Source organism: Pipistrellus hanaki (genome assembly GCF_964339955.1).
Source record: "Pipistrellus hanaki genome assembly, chromosome: 6".
NCBI classification, from domain to species: domain Eukaryota; kingdom Metazoa; phylum Chordata; class Mammalia; order Chiroptera; family Vespertilionidae; genus Pipistrellus; species Pipistrellus hanaki.
This window is the reverse complement of record NC_140508.1, coordinates 54925253-54945818: the sequence shown is the minus strand read 5'-3', so window position 1 is coordinate 54945818 and position 20566 is coordinate 54925253. Positions and strand designations below refer to the sequence as shown.

The window sequence follows — 20566 nt, the reverse complement described above, 5'->3', positions numbered from 1 at the left end:
TTTTAATTAAAGAAGAAGCAGCAGCCCGGGGGCAGAAGGAGAGGGGTGTGGCCCAGAACATTGAGGCCCTCATTCAGGGCTCTCTGATCAGGAGACTCGGAGAGCCCAGGGCTGAAACCTCTTTTCCTTCCCTCTCCCCCATTGGGAACTGTTTCCACCAGGTGGGAAAGACGGGCTCCTATCTGCAGTTCCTCAGGATCCTCTTCCGCATGCTCATCAGGCTCCTGGAGGTGGATGTGTATGACGAGGGGGAGATCAACACCGGTGAGTCCTGAGCCTGGGGGGCCGGGGCGAGCCGTGGGCGTTAGCACCGAACCCGGGGCCTTCCCTACCTCCTGGGGTCTCCTGGGGACGCACGCAGGGATCCCGGAGAGTCAAGGTGATGTGCCGGCGAGTGGGTGTGAGCGAACTGTGGCTGTGCTCCAGCCTCTGGAGGTCAGCAGCGGAGTCATTCCCCTCTCTGGAGCCTCCCCGTCTCCGCAGGCCGCCAGGCGCTGGGCAGAAAGGCGTTTTATGGAGCTCTGTGTGGCTGATTAATTGCTTAGGTGGTGGGATCATTTAGGTTTGAAATTCAGTTGCGGTGCTGAGCTTAATGGTCTGGGCATGTTTTATATTCTGGAGACCAGGGCTTTGCTGGAGAGTCAGTGTATCTTCTATGTTAACCGCAGGCTCTGAGGGGAGGTATGTGGGTTAATTACTCTCATGAAATGAAAACGTGTGTGTGCAGCCGAAGCCTGAGCCGTGACCAGACGCCCTCACGTTGGCAGTGACACGCAGGGCCGTGCGGGCTGGTGTTCAGGAAGATCGTCCCAGCTGAGCCCCTCCCAGCGCTTCCCGGCTGGCACCTGTGGGGCAGTCCCGCTCTGTGGCCCATCCTTGCTGTGAGCAGGGCTCAGCCAGCATTAGCTGTGGCTAAGGATAGCCTGGCCTTGAACCTGGCTGCACATCTCAGAATGGCTGACTGTGCCGGAGGGAAGGGGGAGGGGGCAGAGGGGAGAGACACTGGGGTAAGCAGAGGTAATGAGGAAGAAGAGGTAATGAGGAAGAAGTCCTCGAGCGAGAAGGAGGGAAAGGCCCTGGCGACTTCTGTCAGATTTGCCGTGGAGGTCTCACCTCACTTGCTTTTCCTAAATAATTTACCTGTTCTGTGACAAGCCCAAGGGTCTAGTTCTAGAGCAAGACTAGGTAAAATAGCCGTAATTAATCATTTTAAAATCACTTTGGCCCTATATCATTACCAGCTCATATGCATGATCCCCCCCCCCCCCCCACACACACACACACACACTCACTCCATGGTCACAGCCTCATCTCCTGTGTCCCCCGCTGAGCTGCCCCGGGCCCACCTTAGAAGGGACCCAGAGCTTCTGGTTGGCTTTAGAACACTCTCCCCTCGGCCTTCTGGAGGGGGCTGGGCCCAAACCAACCGGGAGGAGCCCTCCAGCCCGCTGACTTTCCCACAAGGCCCTCGGCACCACAGTCAGCAATACCCTTCATTCTGTCCTCGGGTCCCAGATCTGTGCAGGGAGCTGTGAGACGGTCTGCACAGCCCCTGACCCTGGAGCCTGGCCTTTGTAGCAAGGAGTGCCGTTAGCATGGCTTTATCCCCTCTCCCTCATTTCCGTGGGGTGGATGTGTCAGTGCTCTGGAGAGGCACAGTGACCCCTTTTTTAAAAACTAGAATGAGCTTTGGCTTTTAAATAAAATGCAAACTTCACCCCAAAGATAGAAAAATAAGCAGCATCGTTTTAAAGAGGTAAGAGCTGTACTTCTCATCTCTGGGCTGGTTTCTTTTTTTTTTTTTAAGTTTCTCCTTTTGAAAGTTGTCAAGCTTTGATCTTACAAATTTTGTTAATAACAATAAATATCATCTGTTGCGTATGTACCACGTGCCTGCCAGGGTCTGTGCACTTTGAACACACCACCTGGGACTCGTACAACCATCAGGGAACTCTAAGCGTTAAGGTCGGCGTCTGCAGGTCTGAGTGGTCGGGGGCAGCAGCTGAACTCGAGCCCCGGGCTACTCAGCCTTGACTGCAACCTGGGTAGAGCTTGATGCCCCCACAGGTGCCTGGTGATGAGGGAGGTTGGAGCGGGTGTAGCCCAGCACCGGGGTTTGTCCAGCTTCCCCACAGTTCTGACACAAAGCAGACATTGGGGACCTTGCTCCCTGCATCCCTGCAGTCTCGAACGTAGGCTGTCTGTATCTGAAAACCCCACAACTAAAACTCTAAGAATCTAGATCATCCGAAATTAAACAAGCTTTTAAACCCATGTAAGGCGCTCCCGTGGGAGACTCGTTGATCTCATAGATGTGGACCAGATGTGCAGAGGCTACTGCTGGGGGCCAGTCAGGGCAGGTGTCCCCCCCAGCACGGGTACAAAGGGGCAGTTCTGGTCCCTCCACCTGGGGATGGGAGCTCGTTTTCCAGAAATGCCTTGGTCCACCCATTGGAATGGATATCTCGGGAAACGTTCTGTCCCTGACACGTGGGAGGGAGGCTGGGCTGTCTGCCTGCTTTGCACACTCTTTCTTCTTATCCCAGATCACAGCGAGAGCAGCGGAGCGAGCCAGTCCGAGGGAGAGCCCTGGCCCGACATCGAGAGCTTCAACAAAATGCCCTTTGACATCAGCGTGCATGATCCCAAGTACAGCCTGATGAGCCTGGTGTACACTGAGAAGCAAGCAGGGGTCAAGCAAGGTCAGTGCAGGCGGAGCCAGGCCTCTCTCCCCGGAAGGTCAGCGGGAACCTAAGTCGGGCAGGAGGCCCGAGGCAGTTGAATCTTTGAGAGCAGCTTCAGTCTCCTCTCTGCATTTCTCTTCCCTTACACACACACACACACACACACACACACACACACCACCTTTTACTTTCATACCCGCTTCTCAGTGTAAATTCTAGAATCCTTGGAAAAACCTTTTCAGGGAGCTGGGGACTTTCTCCCAGGCCTAGGGGCTTCGTGCGTCTCATGGGAAGGTTTTCTGACCCTTTGTGCACAGAAGCAATAAAGGAATCCAGAGCTGAGGAGCCCAGGAAACGAGAAACCGTGTCTATGATGCTGACCAAGTACGCGGCCTACAACACCTTCCACCACTGCGAGCAGTGCCACCACTACATGGACTTCACCTCCGCCTCCCAGGTGCGCCCTTCCCCCTGCCGGCTACCACGTGACCTCACGTAGAAGTGGGGCGAAAACTAAGGCTCCCCTGTTCAGGCCCTTGTCTAAGGTTGCTGATTGGTGAGATGGAGCCACTCTCTGTGAGCACAGTGCATGAAGCAGTTGATTAAAATTATTTTGGGCTTTTCTGGAATGTGGCTGAGGGCGAGGGGTAAGAGAGGGAAATACACTAAATTTTAATGTCTTAAGTCACTTCATCAACATGGTTACATGTGTCAGAGAATAGCTGAGACGCTGAATAAAGCTGATCCTGAAGAAACGAGATATTCTGATGTATTTAGGGATCCCCTTTGGGTTGTTGGTGAAAATGGTGCTGTTACCTAACAAATGTATATGGTGGGCCCCTTAAGCAGTAAACACGTTTGTTGATTTGCACCAACCCAGACACATCCTTATTTCTAGCAGTGGATGGTTTGGACCACTAGGCATCCAGAGGAGTCCATGGTTACGCTTTTATTATTTAGAAAGAACTGAGAGGTAGGAACACAGAAGGTGGACCGGTACCCCATAGTGTCTGTTTTCTGCCAGAGCATCTTTAAGTACAAGTGATGGGGAAAGTGGCAAGTGAGAGTGATAGCCAGGGCCTTTTTTGGGGTTGCAAGGACAGTGCCACGCCGCCCACGGACAGGCCGTATGGGGACGAGATGCTTGACCCTCGTACCAGTGGCAGGTGGCATATTTGCCTTTCCAACCCTGTCCACGGCCAGGTCCTGTGGCAGGAATACGTTCTCAGTAACAACCTTCACGAGCGGCCTTGAAGTCTGTCAACCGTGAGCTCACATTCCTCCCCTTCTCTGCGAATGTAGGTGTCTGACTCCACCCTCCACGCATTCACGTTCTCCTCCTCCATGCTGGGAGAAGAGGTGCAGCTCTACTTCATCATCCCCAAGTCCAAAGAGAGCCACTTTGTCTTCAGCAAGCAGGGCAAACACCTGGAGAGCATGCGCCTGCCCCTGGTGTCCGACAAGGTGGGTGGCAGTATCTGGACACGAGGACTATCGGGTACTACATCAGGTTCTCGAAGCTTCTTAAATCCAAGGGTTTTAATTCCCCTTTTGGTCTCTGGTCTTTTTTTGTGTGTGTGTGTTTGTTTCCAACAGAATTTGAATGCAGTCAAGAGCCCTATTTTCACTCCTTCCAGTGGTCGCCACGAGCACGGACTCCTAAACCTTTTTCACGCCATGGAGGGCATCAGCCACCTGCATCTCCTGGTGGTCAAAGAATATGAGATGCCGCTGTACCGCAAGTACTGGCCCAACCACATCATGCTTGTGCTCCCCGGCACGTTCAATAACGCAGGCGTGGGTAAGGGCCCCCAGGGGCAGGGGGCAGGGCTGACGGCGAGCTCCCGAGCTCCGTTCCCTGGGCGGGAACCTCTCAGAGGGTCCCCTGCCTCTGCAGAGCGTCCTGCCCTCCTGACCGGGGGACGTGTACTCCTCTTCAGATGTTTATTTTTCCTCCCTCTGCAGTTTTGCAGGACTTTTTACTTCTCAGTACCGGTGACTTAAAAAGTCACCGGTGTAGGGAGCAGCCCTGCAGGAGGGCGTGAGGTAGTGGTGGGAGCTGCCATGGGCCGCGGCATACTCGGCCCCTGGGCGCCTGAGGTGCCGCGCCAGCTCGGCCAGGTTCAGTGACCCCGAGCGGGGGCGGCGAAGGATTAGAAAAGACAGACAAGAGAAGGAAAGCTGGGACTCGGTGGGACGCTGCTTCCCTCATGGGGAGCCAGCAGCGCCTCGGACTACAAGCCGTGTCTTTACTTTATAGCCAGATGCCACGAGGCAGAGTAAGGGCGTGGTCAGGGTGTTTACAGCATTCTCGTGAGTTTCGATCCTACTCAATGACATGCACCGGATCAAGCTTTGTTTACTTGCAGCCTATATATATCACTAGGCGGGTGGGGCCATGTGTGTTCGGACCATAGGTTCAAGCGGACACCTGTCGCTGTTGGCTATAATTGTGCATTTTAAAGACTTCCTCTGTGGTTTTTACCTGGAGTTTGCTCTGAACACTTCGGTGACCCTGCTCACCGCGGTCACCGTAGGAACAGGCATGCCTGTGGGCAGAGGGAGCTGGCTGTGGGGCTTCCTGAGTGAAGGACCTGCAGCTGCACTTGTGTTGCCCTCCAGGTGCTGCCAGGTTTCTCATTAAGGAGCTGTCATACCACAACCTGGAGCTGGAGAGGAACCGCCTGGAAGAGCTGGGGGTTAAACGCCAGTGTGTCTGGCCTTTCATCGTTGTGATGGACGACTCCTGTGTCCTGTGGAACATGCACAGTGCTCAGGAGCAGACCAGGTAGTGGTACTTCCCGGGCGGTCCCCTTGAGAAGGTCCTCTCTTTGGCTGCAGTTATGCATGGAATAGAGGAGGGATAGCTTTCCAGAGCAGGAAGATCATCCACAAGACCACCCTCACGAGTACATTTTTTTAAAATTTAGATATTCAGCCGAAACCCGTTTGGCTCAGTGGATAGAGTGTCGGTCTGCGGACTGAAAGGTCCCAGGTTCGATTCCGGTCAAGGGCATGTACATTGGCTTCGGGCACATCCCCGGGGGGGGGGGGGGGGGGTGTTCAGGAGGCAGCTGATCGATGTCTCTCTCTCATCGATGTTTCTGGATCTCTATCCCTCTCCCTTCTTCTCTGTAAAAAAAAATCAATAAAATATATTTTTAAAATTTAGACATTCAGTATGCCATTAAATTCCCGGGCCATTTCTGCACCATGGCTTTGGTTAGCTATAAGTCTATTGAGAGTATGTTTTGTTTAGAAAGTCCAGCCCTTGCCGGTTTGGCTCAGTAGATAGAGTGTTGGCCTGAAGAGCGAAGGGTCCTGGGGTCGATTTTAGTCAAGGGTACATACTTTGGTTACAGGCTTCTCCCTGGTTCAGGCCCTGGTTAGGGCAAATGCAGGAGGCAACCAGTCGATGTGTTTCTCTCTCAGTGATATTTCTCTCTGTCTTTCCCTCTCTCTAGAAATAAATGGACAAATATTCTGGGGTGAGGATTTTCTTTAAAAAAAAGGCACTGACTTCCAGGCCCGGAGCAGCAGCTGCCAGGCTGGGAGCGGCCAGGCCCGGAGCAGCCGGGTCTGGTGCGGCCAGGCCCGGAGCAGCGGCTGCCAGGCTAGGAGCGGCCAGGCCCGGAGCAGCCGGGTCTGGTGCGGCCAGGCCCGGAGCAGCGGCTGCCAGGCTGGGAGCGGCCAGGCCCAGAGCAACAGCTGCCAGGCTGGGAGCGGCCAGGCCCGGAGCAGCCGGGTCTGATGCGACCAGACCCGGAGCAGTGGCTGCCAGGCTGGGAGTGGCCAGGCCTGGAGAAGCGGCTGCCAGGCTGGGAGCGGCCAGGCCCGGAGCAACCAGGTCGGGTGCGGCCAGGCCAGGAGCAGCAGCTGCCAGGCTGGGAGCGGCCAGGCCAGGAGCAGCAGCTGCCGGGCTGGGAGCGGCCAGGCCCGGAGCAGCCGGGTCTGGTGTGGCCAGGCCCGGAGCAGCGGCTGATAGGCTGGGAGCGGCCAGGCCCGGAGCGGCCGGGACCAGAGGAACCGGGCCCAGAGCAGCCGGGTCGGGTGCAGCCAGGCCTGTAGCAGCAACAGCCAAGTCCAGAGCAATTAGGTCGGGAGCAGCAGTGACCAGACCCGGAGCAGCTGGTTGTGGAACGAACCAGAGCAACAGAGGCCAGGCCCGGAGCAGCCAGGCCCGAAACAGCTCGCTCCTCGCCTGTACCTGCCCACGGCTGCCTCTCAGACATGGCTGGAAACTTTTGCGGGAACTTGAGGGTCTGCTGAATCAAGTGATGAAGGCTTAGATCTGGATGTGTTGAGTTAGTATAGCGCTGGGGTGTTGATCTGTGAGTGCCTTGGGTGGGGCCTGGATGAGGCTGGTTGACCTATTTGGAAATGTCTTTTGTGTGAAATGTATCATTGGGCATGTGGAGGTATTATTGATATGAGAAAATGCTAAGTAACAGATTTACTATCTGAAAAGGGATTTACTATCGGGGAAAGGGAGGGAGGAAGAGACTGAACATAAACTGTGCACCTATGGATGAGGACAATGGGGGATGGGGAGGGGGCAGAGGGTGGGGTGGGAACCTGGTGGAGGGGGGAAGAAATGAGGAACCTTTGTAATAATATGAACAATAAAGATTGATTTAAAAAAAAAAAAAAAAAAAAAAAAGGCACTGACTTCTAAAACAGGGAGCCTGCGTTTTAGCCCCAGCTTTGCTGTGTTATCTGGATGAGAGGGAAAGTTATTTCACCTTTCTCATTTCCATCACCTGTAAAATTATGGTTGGGCCAATACCACTGGTTTTCCTCCGGGGGCAGTGGCGAGGGGTCCATGAGAACCAGGGGATAATGACACTGGGAAAGTCCAACACAAGAAATGGCCCCAGATGTCAACAACACCCTTGTTGAAACAGCCAGATTTCTAGGCCTTTCCAACTCAAGCATTGTGATTTTTGTGTCCTTGTTTTCATTGTGGGTTTGAAGTCAGTGACGTTCTCAAATATTCCATCATTATACAATAATCAGAAGAATACTTCTGACCTCTGGCTACCTCACGCTAGTAACTTCCTGCTCATTATTCGCTTTGAAGCAGGGGCTGGCTTGCTTTCTCAGTCTTCAAGTGATACACCTCAAGTTTCCTAAAATATTAGCAGTGTCTGGCAGTATGAAAACTGAGCTTGACCCCTTTCTTCCATTCCAGGCTAATAGAAAGTAAATGAGCTAATTTTATTACGGATAATTAACACTGTATAGTAGTGTTGGCCCTTCATAAATGACCCTGTTTTCTATAATATTTGTTGATAACTTACATAAGCTAACTTTACATTTCGTAGCCAGCCCATGGAAGGAGTTTCCAGTAAGAATGTGTCCTTGAAGAGTGTCCTACAGCACATTGAAGCAACACCAAAAATCATCCACTATGCAATCCTGGGCATCCAGAAATGGAGCAGCAAGCTGGCCGCCCAGAGGCTGCGGGTCCCGTTCTCCAGGTGCCACGTGCATGACTTCATCCTCCTCAACATAGACCTGACCCAGAACGTGCAGTACGACTTCAACAGGTAGCCAGGCTCCTGGGTGCAAGTGATCCTGGTCACAGTCTCTGCCCAGCTCTAACTCTATCGTGCTTTTTATTCCTGTTTCTGTCTTTCATTGAAAACTGAGAATCTCTTTACATGGACAGGGAGAAAGGGGGGAGAATCAAGTCTCAAAGTGTCCCTTTCACCATCCTTCAAACTGACCTAAATCCTTAGCAGGTGTTACAGTATAAAACACTTAGAAAATGTTTCGGTGATCTCATTATTCAACAAAACCTGGAGTAGGGACAAACTGTTGAGTCAACATTAGTCAGTGTGTGGACCCATAAGCCCACTGCAGGTTAGTTCTTCCTTCTTCCTCTGACCTCAGAAGGTAATCACTTTCCCCAAATATCCTGTAGAAAAGCCAGTAGGTGAGAATGAGCAGGCTAACCTTGGCCTTGCCTCCTAAATAAATTATGTCCATATCCTGGAAAATCTCATCTGGCCAAATAAAGAAAAGCCAGGGACCATAAAGTCCCTCTTCTGTCAATCCCCAATCCTGTAGCTACTGGGATATGCTGTAGCTATTTCGCTTGTTTTAAATTTGACAGATGCTTCATCCTATTTGCAGCCAGAATTTAAGAACTTAGAGCACCTATGCACTCCTGTCTTGCAAGTGTGTGTAGAATGTGCAGTCTAGTTTGGTTCAAGAAGCCTAAGGTCCTGAGAAATGTCTGGGCCCAGAGTCACCTCACTCCTCCTTTATTCGATGGCTGATTCCCAAATTGGGGTCTTCACACAGACAGGTGTTAAGAGGGCCAGCTCTACATGAAGACAAGGTTGATTCTGTGTGAGGCTGTCTCTTAACATCTGCCTCACATCTCTTTCTTTGTGTGTAATGATCATTGAGATGTGTCAGGCTGCCAAAGAAACCTATTGTGATTATGATTTAGGTATTTCTGTGAAGACGTTGACTTTAACCTGAGAACAAACAGCAGTGGCCTGCTCATCTGTCGTTTTAATAACTTCAGTCTCATGAAGAAACACATTCAGGTTGGAGGGCAAAGGGACTTTATCATTAAACCAAAGATCATGGTAAGTTTGCAAGCTTGATTCTGTTGACAACAATTTCCTATTGATATCTTTGTTATCAGGTAGGTCCTGGCATTAAGCACTTTGCCACTTAATTAGAAAGTGGGGAGTCCTAATGCCAAATCTGCATTTGCAGTCCTCATTTCCCGAGGACTCACCTACAGCCAGACACAACATTTGAAAATACAACACAATTCCTTCTCTTTAGATTTGAGGCTTCACAACTCCCTCAAGGATTCCGTTTCAAACGTAACATTCTGTATTCTTAGTGTAATACATGAGAAAAGTAAATCAAGATGCTTGTCAAGAAAGTAAAAGACCAGAGACTTCCAGTCAAGATGGTGGAATAGGTAAAAGGTGGTACTCACCTTCTCCCACAACCACATCAAAATTACAACTGAACTGTAGAACAGCCATCGTTCAGAAATCTAGCTGAACCCAAGTCCTACAACTAGGGGTTTAAGGGAGAAGCCACAGACTGGTAGGAGCAGAATGGGCTGGTCAAAAGTCAGAAAGGGTATCTTGGCTGGGGAGGTCCCCTGTGAGGAGCAAAGGATCCTGGCCCCATACCAGGATCCCCAGCCTGGGGCTCCAGTGCCAGGAAGAGAAGTGTCCATAACTTGTGGCTGTGAAAACTGGTGGGAAGTTTGGCTAAGACAAAGCTGCTAGAGCTCCTCTCAGAGGGCCCACACACACACTGACTTGCACTCCCTCCCTCTGAGCACCAGTGCTGGGACAGCAGCTAAAACGGTGCAGGGATATACAGGGAGGAACTAAATTGTCTGGCATCGGGGTAAGAGCTGGGGAGGGGGTGCAACTTTTTGCCAGACAAGTGCTGGCAGAGGCCATTGTTCCTTTTCTGAGACACCCCCTCCCCCACCTCGCACACACACAGCTGGCAGGCAGGTGCCATAGCTGAGTCTCCATCAACTTGGCTCAGTGTTTTCCTGCCTGCCCTGGTGATTCCTGGAGACCCCACCCATCCAGCTTGCAGGCCCACCCAAGCTGTTTCCAGTGGCTTTTTCAAACACACGGTCTGTCTTGTCTTATGCTTCAAACTTTCCTAAAATCTCTCAAACCAGCAGTTTCTGGCCTCAGTGCCCCTTCCTAGCTAGGCAATCACAGCTGGCCTTGGTTCACAGCTTAGCCCCACCTGGGTACCTCCAAACCCAGGAAAATTAGCAGCCATCTGCAGATTGCTTTGTAGCTCATACCACCGGGCGGAACCAGCCAGAACACAAAAGGCGACTGACTGACCTTGGCTTGCACCTCCCTGGAGTCCCCAGAGCCAGCACACCTGTACTCCATGATATCCACAAGCAAAATGCTCAAGAAGCAGAACAGAAACAGACTTAGACGCAGGGTATATTTTGATGGTCGTCAGATGAGAGGGAGTTGGGGGATGGGTGAAAAAGGTGAACAGACTAAGTTCAAATTGGTTGTTAACAGAATAGTCAAGTGTCCAATAGTCAAGTGTCTATTTGACATTTGAAACGGAATCCTTGAGGGACTTGTGAAGCCTTAAATCTAAAGCATATGGAATATAGTCAATAATATTCTAAGAACTGAATGGTGTCATATAGGTACAAGATTTATTGGGATGACCACTTAGTAAGTTATATAATGTCTAATCACTGGGGGTGTATACCTGAAACTAATATCATATTTCAACTATAATTGAAAAATAAAAATTATTAAAAACAGAAAAAGAAAGTAACAGATCAAAACCTGTTAAGGTTGCAAATTCCATGGGCAATCCTTTCCTGTTTAAGATATACTGGCATCTAATCATTTATAACATATGGGGACACCCCGCCCCCCAGTGAAGCTTAGAAACCTTTGCTTTTTTTTCCCTCAGTTGTTTTCTCCAGAGCACTATAAAAGGCTTCCTATTGTTCCTCACAGTGTACTTGCTAAGTGCAATAACTTTCAAAGAAGCCTGCTTTTCCATCGCCACCTGTTCTTGCTGTGTGTGAGTCGTGAGATATGACAGTACTGTTCTGTACTAAGTGAAAAACATTTTCAGAACCCAAGGACAGGCTTGTCACTGTTGTACTGTTATTTGGGGACTGCCAGGATGCAATGCAGTGTTTCCTTGCCTATTTCATCCAGTGACACACACGTGTTCCATGATAATCTCGGCTCTGATTTCAGGTGTCAGAGAGCTTAGCACCCATCCTGCCCCTTCAGTATGTCTGTGCTCCCGACAGCGAGCACACGTTACTGGCAGCCCCAGCGCAGTTCCTCCTGGAGAAGTTCCTTCAGCACGCCTCCTACAAACTCTTCCCCAAAGCCATCCGGAACTTCAAGAGTCCTGTGTTAGCTGTGGATTGCTATCTTAACATTGGACCAGAGGTAAAGGGGGAGTGGGCTCGTACTGTGCTTTACCCACTTCCATCCATTTATTTTCCATTTTAGCTCCCATTTGAAAAAGCCAAAAAGGAATCTGTAACAGACTCATTTAGGCAAAGGCTCACACAAGGTGCAATGGTCGTTGTCCCTCCCCACCCACATTCCACCTCTCCACAGTAAGCCAGTGAACACTCAAAGCTTAGCTCCGAGGTCAGCTCTGCTGAGAAGCCCACTACCTCAGCTGGGCAGAAACAGTTGTTTGCTCCCCCAATCACATGTATCAGATGATATTTTATTTTAAAATTATTTTTGTTTAAAGCAGAGGTCGCCAACCTTTCGGACTTCACAGACCACCAGTGGTCCACGGACCACCAGTTGGCAGTGTCTGCTCCGAAGTTTCCTTAAACCAGTGGTTGCCAACCTTCTGGACCTCACGGACCACCGGTTGGCGACTACTGGTTTAAAATATTACGTTTCCTTTTTTTCCCCATTGACCTCTCCGCAGCCACTCCCACCCCCAGCACATTCCCTCACCCCCTTACTGAATGTGTTCCTTGGTTATGTTTATGTGCATGCATTCAAGCCCTCTGGTTGATCTCTTAAACCTCTCCACCTCCGAGATTGGACAGTCTGTTCGATGCTTCTCTGTCTCTGGGTCTATTTTTGTCTATTTATGCAGTTTGAAGCTTCTAATCAATTGAAAATTTAAGTCTATCTACATGTAAAGCTGATTAAAAGTGTTTACTCTCACTAATAAGGTAATCTAAACATTTTCTTTTTCCTCCGTATACCTTTCTGTGGAAGACGGCTTTATTTTATAAACACTCTTAGATGGAGGGGCTTATTTTGTTTCTTACTACTAATTCTTTCATAACCATCCCAGATTATGAAAAATAAACTAGAAGCTTTAAATATGTAAAACTTGGTACACTAAATAGAAGAGGTGCAAAGTTTAAATAACCAACTCATTTAAGTTTCAATTAAAAATATACATATTTTCCTTTATCCTGAAACAGACAGCTAAAGAGGAAGACACTGACTCATTCAGTAAAGTGCATACACTTTGCTTCTGAAATGCCCATGCTCCTTCTGCTTGATCATTCCAGGTGGCCATTTGCTACATCAGCTCCAGACCCCACTCCAGCAATGTCAACTGTGAAGGGGTGTTTTTTAGTGGACTCCTCTTGTACCTCTGTGACTCTTTTGTAGGTGCTGATCTTCTTAAGAAATTTAAATTTCTAAAAGGTAAATCAAATTTAGTATTTTGCTTGTGAATGCTATTGGTTCCCATTGGACAAAATACAAAGGGGAGAAATATATTTTAAAAAGCACTTTAACAGTCATTTTTTTGCCAGTAAATTGAGTATCTTGATTTTAACTGAGGAATCAAGTCTTGACATACTAAGATGAATACTAGATGAATGGCCAGATTTGTAACATTAAATGTTTTGCCACTATTAACTTTAGGAAGGAATCAATGCAAGAAGAGAAGTAATGCTTCTCATATAATCTAATTTTAATAAAAATCAGGTTACTCACTTACGACAAGTGTGCCCTATACAAAGAGTTAGATTTGCCTAAGAACTGTAGATCAGGCATCACAAATAATCCTGACAAGATGCCCTCTGAGGTCAGTGAAAAAGGTAAGGTTCAGAATACTGTGTACAGCGTATTACCACTTTATGAGTGAGATTAGGTAATTATACACACACAAAAAAAAAACCACACCACACATCTGGAACAGTCGTGGGGGATGACTGCCTTGCAGGGGGCATTTGGCCAACATCTGGAGATATTTAGGTTGTTACACTGCTGCTGCTGGCAGTATAGTAGGTAGAAGCCAAGGATGTTGTTAGACATCCTACAAGAACAGAGCAGCTGCCCTGGTGATATGCATGTGATGACGAAACGGGACTCATGCCATTGCTCCTGCCAGTATCTGAGGCACCCAGGCAGTCTTCAAAAAGACTCAGAGATGCCTCCTGGGCGTGGCCATGGACACTCCCCGCCAAGCAACACAAGAGAGAGAAAGCTCATGTTCAAGGGGACCTAACGGGTGGCGTGGAGAGAACTGGAAGCAGGCATGTTGACTGTTGTCCTTGTTGCTGTTGGACTGAATCCAAGAGATGGAAAGCTGGAGACATTAATACCGAAACCTAGGACGTGCCATTGAGAGGCCTCCTCTAGGGCTCCCATATATTTCTGATTTTACTTATTATCACAGAGTAGATTTAAAATGTATTCATTAAAAATAATCTTTAGATTCTAGGCAAATAGAAATTTGTTAAGTATGTAATAATTGTTTTATGTACCTTTGTTTTCCTTTTAATTTTACCCTCCTCCATGTTACAAAATTTTTTTTTCAATTAGATTATATTCAATATTATTTTGCATTAGTTTCAGGTATACTGCGAAATAAAATGTCCCCTCAATATTTCTGGTACCCACCACCCCCATCAATACAGATCACAGTACGACTGACTGAACTCCCTACGCTATCATCCACTACTAACTGAGTTTGTGTGCACCCTCCTGGGTTGTGCTGATATATTGATAGGCAAATAGTGTTTTAAGTGCTTACACTGGCCACACATTTTCTCTGCATTAAACATGCTTTTATATCATTCCTATTGAATTTATTCAACTAACTTGTTGAAATAATTCCAATTTATTGGAACTGCTCTGGCTAAAAATATTCAATTTATATGTATATAGATTCAAAACTAGCTTTCCTCCTGATTATAGTTCCTTCTCATTAATTTGCCTCACAGTGTTTATGAGAGCTCAAACTGCACAACACCATTCAAAACTGAAGGATATTAGGTGTCAGTGTCTCTACTCTGCTCACCGATACGGCAGAGAAATTATTTTTCATCACTGCTCAGCAAAATCATTATATATGCTTAGTGCTTAATCATCACTTGTATTATTTCATTTTTTCCAGTTCCCTTGCATTATATTGTCTCTGTTATTGGTTTTGTTTTTGTTTTTGTTCTTTTAAATATATTTTATTGATTTTGTACAGAGAGGAAGGGAGAGAGAGAGTTAGAAACATCGATGAGAGAGAGTCATCGATCAGTTGCCTCTTGCACACCCACACCCCCTACTGGGGATATGCCCGCAACCAAGGTACATGCCCTTGACCGGAATTGAACCCGGGTCCCTTCAGTCCCCAAGCCGACGCTCTATCCATTGAGTTAAACCGGTCTCGGCTGTTATTGGTTTTTAAGAGCTTGTTTATGACTAAAGATGTTAACCATTTCTCATGCATTGCAAATGAAATATCATGTTTTTTGTTACTATTTTACTCTGGTGTTTTACTTTTTGGTTGTATCAAACTTGTGTATTAAATATAATCATGTTCTGTTTAAAAGCAGACAGACAGACAAAAGAACAGAGCAGCCCCACAACCAAGAATAACCCAGTCCCATAGAGCTGAGGTTATATAAGAGAAATCCTACTTAAGAGGAAACATGAGAAACATTGGTTACCACAGGGGAAAGGGAGGGTGTAATTGGAGATATTTCACTTTACACTCTGACTTCAGACTTTTGAATCTAATACTACTTATACAAAATAATAAAATTAAATGATGGGTCACTTACCTACTACATTGGTTCTCAGATATGTTCACTTAGGGATACATTGTAGAGAGGTGGTAAAGTTGCTTATCAATTCCTGAGCCTAAAATGCACTTCTGCTTTTTTTTTTCTTTTCTTTTTTTTTTTCTTTTTTAACCAAAGGTGCTACCCTCTGTGTCATTTGCCAAGACAGAAGCTCCTTACGCCAGACAATTGTCCGCTTAGAACTAGAGGATGAGTGGCAGTTCCGCCTCCGGGATGAATTTCAAACTGCTAACAGCAGTGATGACAAGCCCCTGTATTTTCTTACTGGACGTCATGTATGAACTTTTGAAGAGAACAAAAACAGCAAAGGGATGCCTCGGGGGAGTGGGGCAGAAACAATAACTTGGGTTTTTTTTTCCTTTAAAGTACAATCACTGTGGATGGAGCGAAGTGCAGCCTGTCTGTCTGTTCTCCAAAGAACGCCCCAGACCTTCAGGGGCATTGCTCTCTTTCAGTTCCGTTTCAGGACCTTCCATTCAGGTTAGCTCCATCTTAGGCAGTTATGCAATTAAGACATGGTCTGCCCGTGGAGCCTGAGGAGGATATACTTTGGAGAACGAACATGGAGTTTGCATTGTGTTTTCTACTACACCTTGTTAGGGGGAAAGCTGACTCAGCATTAGCTAGCCTGAATGTGTTACATGAGACACCGTTGGTGTGGAATTAATTGAAGATTAACGTTTGAGGCCTGAACCCTCAGTTTCTCTTCAGATCTGTACTTTGGTACAGTATTACTCAGGGGTCTGAAATGATAGAATGTAGAAGATATTTGTATTTAAAAAAAAAAAGAAGTAGCTTTGTCTTTCTCTGTGCAGTGTTAGTTTAAGATTTATAATCTTATATGTATTGAAACTTTTGGCAAAATTTCCACAGGAGTTTAAAGTTTACTATTTAAACTGAACAAACAAATCAGTAAATGCAGAGCAGGCACTGTGTATATAGCAGCTTCTCTTTGCTTAAATTACTTTGCTTTTTCCATTCTTTAATAATGATTCCAGTCTCCAAGCACACCATGTCTATGAGAACATGGAACAGTGGTTAATCTTGTATAAGAAGAACCTGATTCAGTAGTTGAGCCAATTAAGGAACTTTTGGCAGTCACTGCATGCCCAGCCTACTTGGTTGGAAGTAAGCAGTTGACACCAGCAAAGTTAATACATGCCAGACAATGGCTCTGTATGGAGTGGAACTAGTTTGTTTCTTTTCAGAGACTCAAGCAAAGCTTCCTTTGAAAGATACACTTAATACTTTATCTGCCTATACTGACCACTACATGGAAATTGATGAAAAGGGAAATGAGCTCATAGAGACAGAACTGTCTTTATCAGTAGATTTCTTTTGTAAGGAGTAAGGAAGACCCCATTAAAAAGTCTCTGACTCCAGACTGGTGCAATCACTGTGGAGAACAGTATGGAGTTTCCTCAAACTGAAAATGGAACTCCCATTTGACCCAGTAATCCCACTCCTAGGAATATATCCTAAGAAACTAAAAAGTCTTTGACTCATTAAAATCAGCAAGGGAAGTGTTTGTTCAGTATCAATAGTAGGAGGCATAAGTTTCTATAAATTTCTCACCATTATTTTAAAATTAAAAACAGATTTTTAGAAAATGTTTTAGAATTAAGTCCATTGGAAGTTTCCTCTTAAATTACTCCAATTCTCTTGACATTTTTCTGATTAGCCTGTATGTACCACTTTATCCCCACTTAACATGGCCATTTTTACTTGAATTGTTATCTTATTTATGGCCTGAAACTACTGAAAGGGGGCCTACTAAGCCTGCATTTACTTAGAACAAATAGTGTTAATTGACCAGTTTTATTAGCTTGTGATAACAAGGAGTTTACAGCTAGTAAGATGGAATATACTAACCTGAAAATGGTTTGCAGATCTCTTGGTTTTAATATAGTTACTTATGATGCTTTAAATATATTTTGAATGAACAATTCTTTTAAATCCCATTTTTAATTGTCCTTAAAAGAGGATCTGATCTGCCTTATGTATGCTTTAAAAATACTCCTTAATTTTAGTATAACAGAATTTTTGGCAAAGGTACGTTTTGAAGTGGTTTAGATATGAATGTATTTCAAATGTTCCTGTTTGGTTAAAAGGGCCTAATGCAGATGTTATCAAGAAACCCACTGTTTGTGCAATATTCCAATAATATTACTATATAGGGCAAATAAAATACTTGAAATAACTCTAAAACAGATGTACCTGGCTGGGGCAGATGGCGTCTCAGGTTTTCTTCTGGCTTTATGGCTTCATAGTCTAAAGAACGTTTTTAAAGTAGTTATTTCAGATGCAGGTACTCCATATTAGTGAAGGCTGCACTCTGAAAAATCAAGTGATTAGAATCTCTTAAATACTATTTAACCCTGTGGAAAGAAATACCAGAATAAAGTCAAAAGACCATCACCCCAATGATAGTTCAAATTGATCTGTCTATTCTTTTCAATGTCTTTCTTAACTAAGGTTTAAATCTTTTAAAATCACCTTATCAGTATAATTCTTTAGAGAATGTTAGGTCCTTCTCCTTTAAGGATAAAATTGCACAAGCACAGGACACCATGATTTGTTAATACATACCTTGGTGTGTTCAGCTTCAAGCCTTGCCATTCCTTAGAAACATTGTGGTATGAATGTGTTCTCTAGGCCTCCATAATAATTAAACCTATAGACCTGTTGAACTACGACAGTTCACACAGGTTAATACTGAATGTAAAGTAAAATTAGAATTGTTGTAGTCAGGTGTTTTGTTTTGTTTTTTGGCTGTAATTTATGCAAATGCTTTTTTTTTTTTTTTTTTTTTTTAGAAAAGGAGGCACCTGTTAACTTTATTACTGTAAAATTTTCTTAACCAAAATTTGGTGAATTTCACTAGTCTACCTCACATTTTGTTTATGATTTTAAATTGTCTTAAGTTGTGTCTACAGTATGTTCTTGTCCTTCCATTTAATTTGGTGATGTATTAAAATTCTCTCACACTCAAAATAAGTTTTGTCTTCTTTAACTTTCTGATATATTCATAAATGAAATGAGCTCCCTTGACAGTGTCCAAGAACAGCTGCAAGTCCATATATCACAGATTGGATGACTCTAAGATTCCACTATCCTGGCATAACAGCCCATCAAAGTGTTAAGTAACTATCCACAACGATGTCCATTTGCAGAATTCCACATAATTATAGGAGACAGATCTATAAGTGATTATTCAAGAGATGTTAGAAATAGTCATTGTACACATATCCCAAATCTTTTATTAGATTAGAGGCCCGTTGCACGAAGATTTGTGCAATAGGTCTTCCTTCACCTGGCTGCCAGCACCCATTTTCCTCTGGCACCCAGGACCCTGGCCTCCACTCTGGCCGCCGCCTTCCACATTTGCTCCTGCCAGCCTTTGCTGACTCTGGCTGGAGTCTGCGTCTTCGCTTCCATCCGGCTGTAGCTTCCTCTGCCACACATCCCCTCCCCCCCATCATAGCAGGCATCCTGTCCCACCCAGCTGTTCCACAGCTGGAGCAGCCAGCAGCAGGGCCACCACCATCTTTGTCCCGCTGATTTACATATCTCCTGATTGGCTGTTGGTCATATCATCAATTTACATATTTCTCTTTATTAGTGTAGATGACACCTGTACTCACTTTGCTGTCCTTCATTAAGGCAGAATGGTTTGCAAGAACTGTGTAATATGACATAAGATGTTAATCTCCCAATTTATTTCTAACTTGAATTTTATCAAATTAGGAAAGTAACTTATTCCAGAATAATACCTTTCAGTTAGTTCTATAGACTGTTAAAATAATAGACTTTTATATAGAAGCATGAAAACAGTCTCCTAGGCCAAAAGCTCCCATTCATTACCTTAGGAGGGGCAATAAATACAAGTATGATGACAAATTCAAGAGCAAATAGAAACTGCCAGTGTTCCACTACATATTCCAAACAGTTGCCTTGGAAAGACTAAAAGCTGTGAAACTGTCATGCCTTCCTATTCTGCTAATTACCTAGAACATCCAGGGACAAACATTTCTTGGAAATCTCTTTAGTCATGGTAATTGGCCCTTAAGTTTCTTCTAGGTTTAAGATAATATTGCTGTAACACTGAAACCCTGCCTTCACTGGAAAACCCTCACTAAAGGTGATTCCAGGAAGGTAAGGCTAAGGACAAAACCATTCACACAGTAAATTCCTTAGTATTGACTTCAGTGACTGACAAAAGATAGAACAAGTTTTATAAGAAAGAAAAAGCAAAGTCATGCCTTTAGTCGATACACCAAATTCACTATTTTATATTATGAACTTGCAAAACAGTGACATTTATAATTCACACAAAATCATTACATGGCCATGTAGACCAAAACATACCCCAAATACTAGAACCAAATAGTTCCTGTCTATACTTGTGGTTCCTATAATGTCCATATATGAGTCATTTTTATAATGAAACATCTATTCAATGGCAGCAAACAAAATTTAAAAGCCCCTTTATAAACAGCAGTTGTACAATCAACCTCCTTTGAAGTTTAACTGTGACTGCTAGTGCATACTTACTGTGTCCGATACTGCCACCACCACTCTGTAGATCCCTCTTCTTTTTCTAAAGTCACTCTTCAGTTTCAATCGTGATGTGACAGTATTGATTCTTTTTATTCTTGAGACTTTTCCCTAGTTTCAGTCACTCTTCTTGGGCATGCCATCTCAAGTAATAAGGTTCCTCACAACTTTTTCCTACCCTTTCATTTTATAAATCTCAGGGTGGAGAAACCAAGATAGCGGCATAAGGTATACACCTGTACATGCTGCCTCTCACAACCACATCAAAACTACAACTAAAAGACACCCAGAACCATGGGAAAGCTGGCCGAGTAGAAGTTCTACAACTAGAAGGAAAGAGAAAGGCACATTGAGACCGGGTAAGATGTGCATAGGCATAGAAAAACAGAGGTATGGAGGCGCGAGAATCAGTCTGGTGACTGGATGCGCTTCTTTCAATCCAGAGGGAGTTATAAGCTCCTGACTGCTCTGAACTCATTTCCCATGAGACTCTGGGGATCCAGACTCCTATGGGAAGAAACGGGACTGTCATTGGGTTGGAAAGTGAGGGTGGCTCTCTTGCAAAAGTGCTCGCAGGAATCATTGTTTACTGCACTGGGGCATGTGGCAACAGAAACATGGAGACACAGAGAGGGCTGACTGGCAGCTATCGCTGTTTGCATGCCCTAATGATTCCGAGACCCTGCCCTACCCAATTTACAAACCCACCCAAACTGCGTAGCGGCTTTTGCATATGAATGGCCTGCCC

General features: G+C 45.7%; 1 protein-coding gene across 6 annotated transcripts in view; it reads left to right on the top strand.

Annotated features, from left to right (window-relative positions):
• The window catches only part of GREB1L (GREB1 like retinoic acid receptor coactivator), a 250799-nt gene that overhangs the window by 180647 nt on the left and 49586 nt on the right, over positions 1–20566 (top strand). For 4 of the 6 annotated variants that reach the window (XM_084888067.1, XM_084888068.1, XM_084888069.1 and 1 more), the window contains 11 exons: positions 162–264; positions 2547–2702; positions 3002–3141; positions 3987–4148; positions 4281–4485; positions 5307–5472; positions 8009–8233; positions 9145–9286; positions 11438–11638; positions 12742–12880; positions 15379–19888. In XM_084888067.1, the coding sequence (XP_084744193.1) occupies positions 162–264; positions 2547–2702; positions 3002–3141; positions 3987–4148; positions 4281–4485; positions 5307–5472; positions 8009–8233; positions 9145–9286; positions 11438–11638; positions 12742–12880; positions 15379–15542 (1803 nt within the window). In that variant the 3' untranslated portion in view covers positions 15543–19888. Of the gene's footprint in view, positions 1–161; positions 265–2546; positions 2703–3001; positions 3142–3986; positions 4149–4280; positions 4486–5306; positions 5473–8008; positions 8234–9144; positions 11639–12741; positions 12881–15378; positions 19889–20566 lie in introns of those variants that run through there. The other 2 variants (XR_014795353.1, XR_014795354.1) reach the window with 2 other exon arrangements.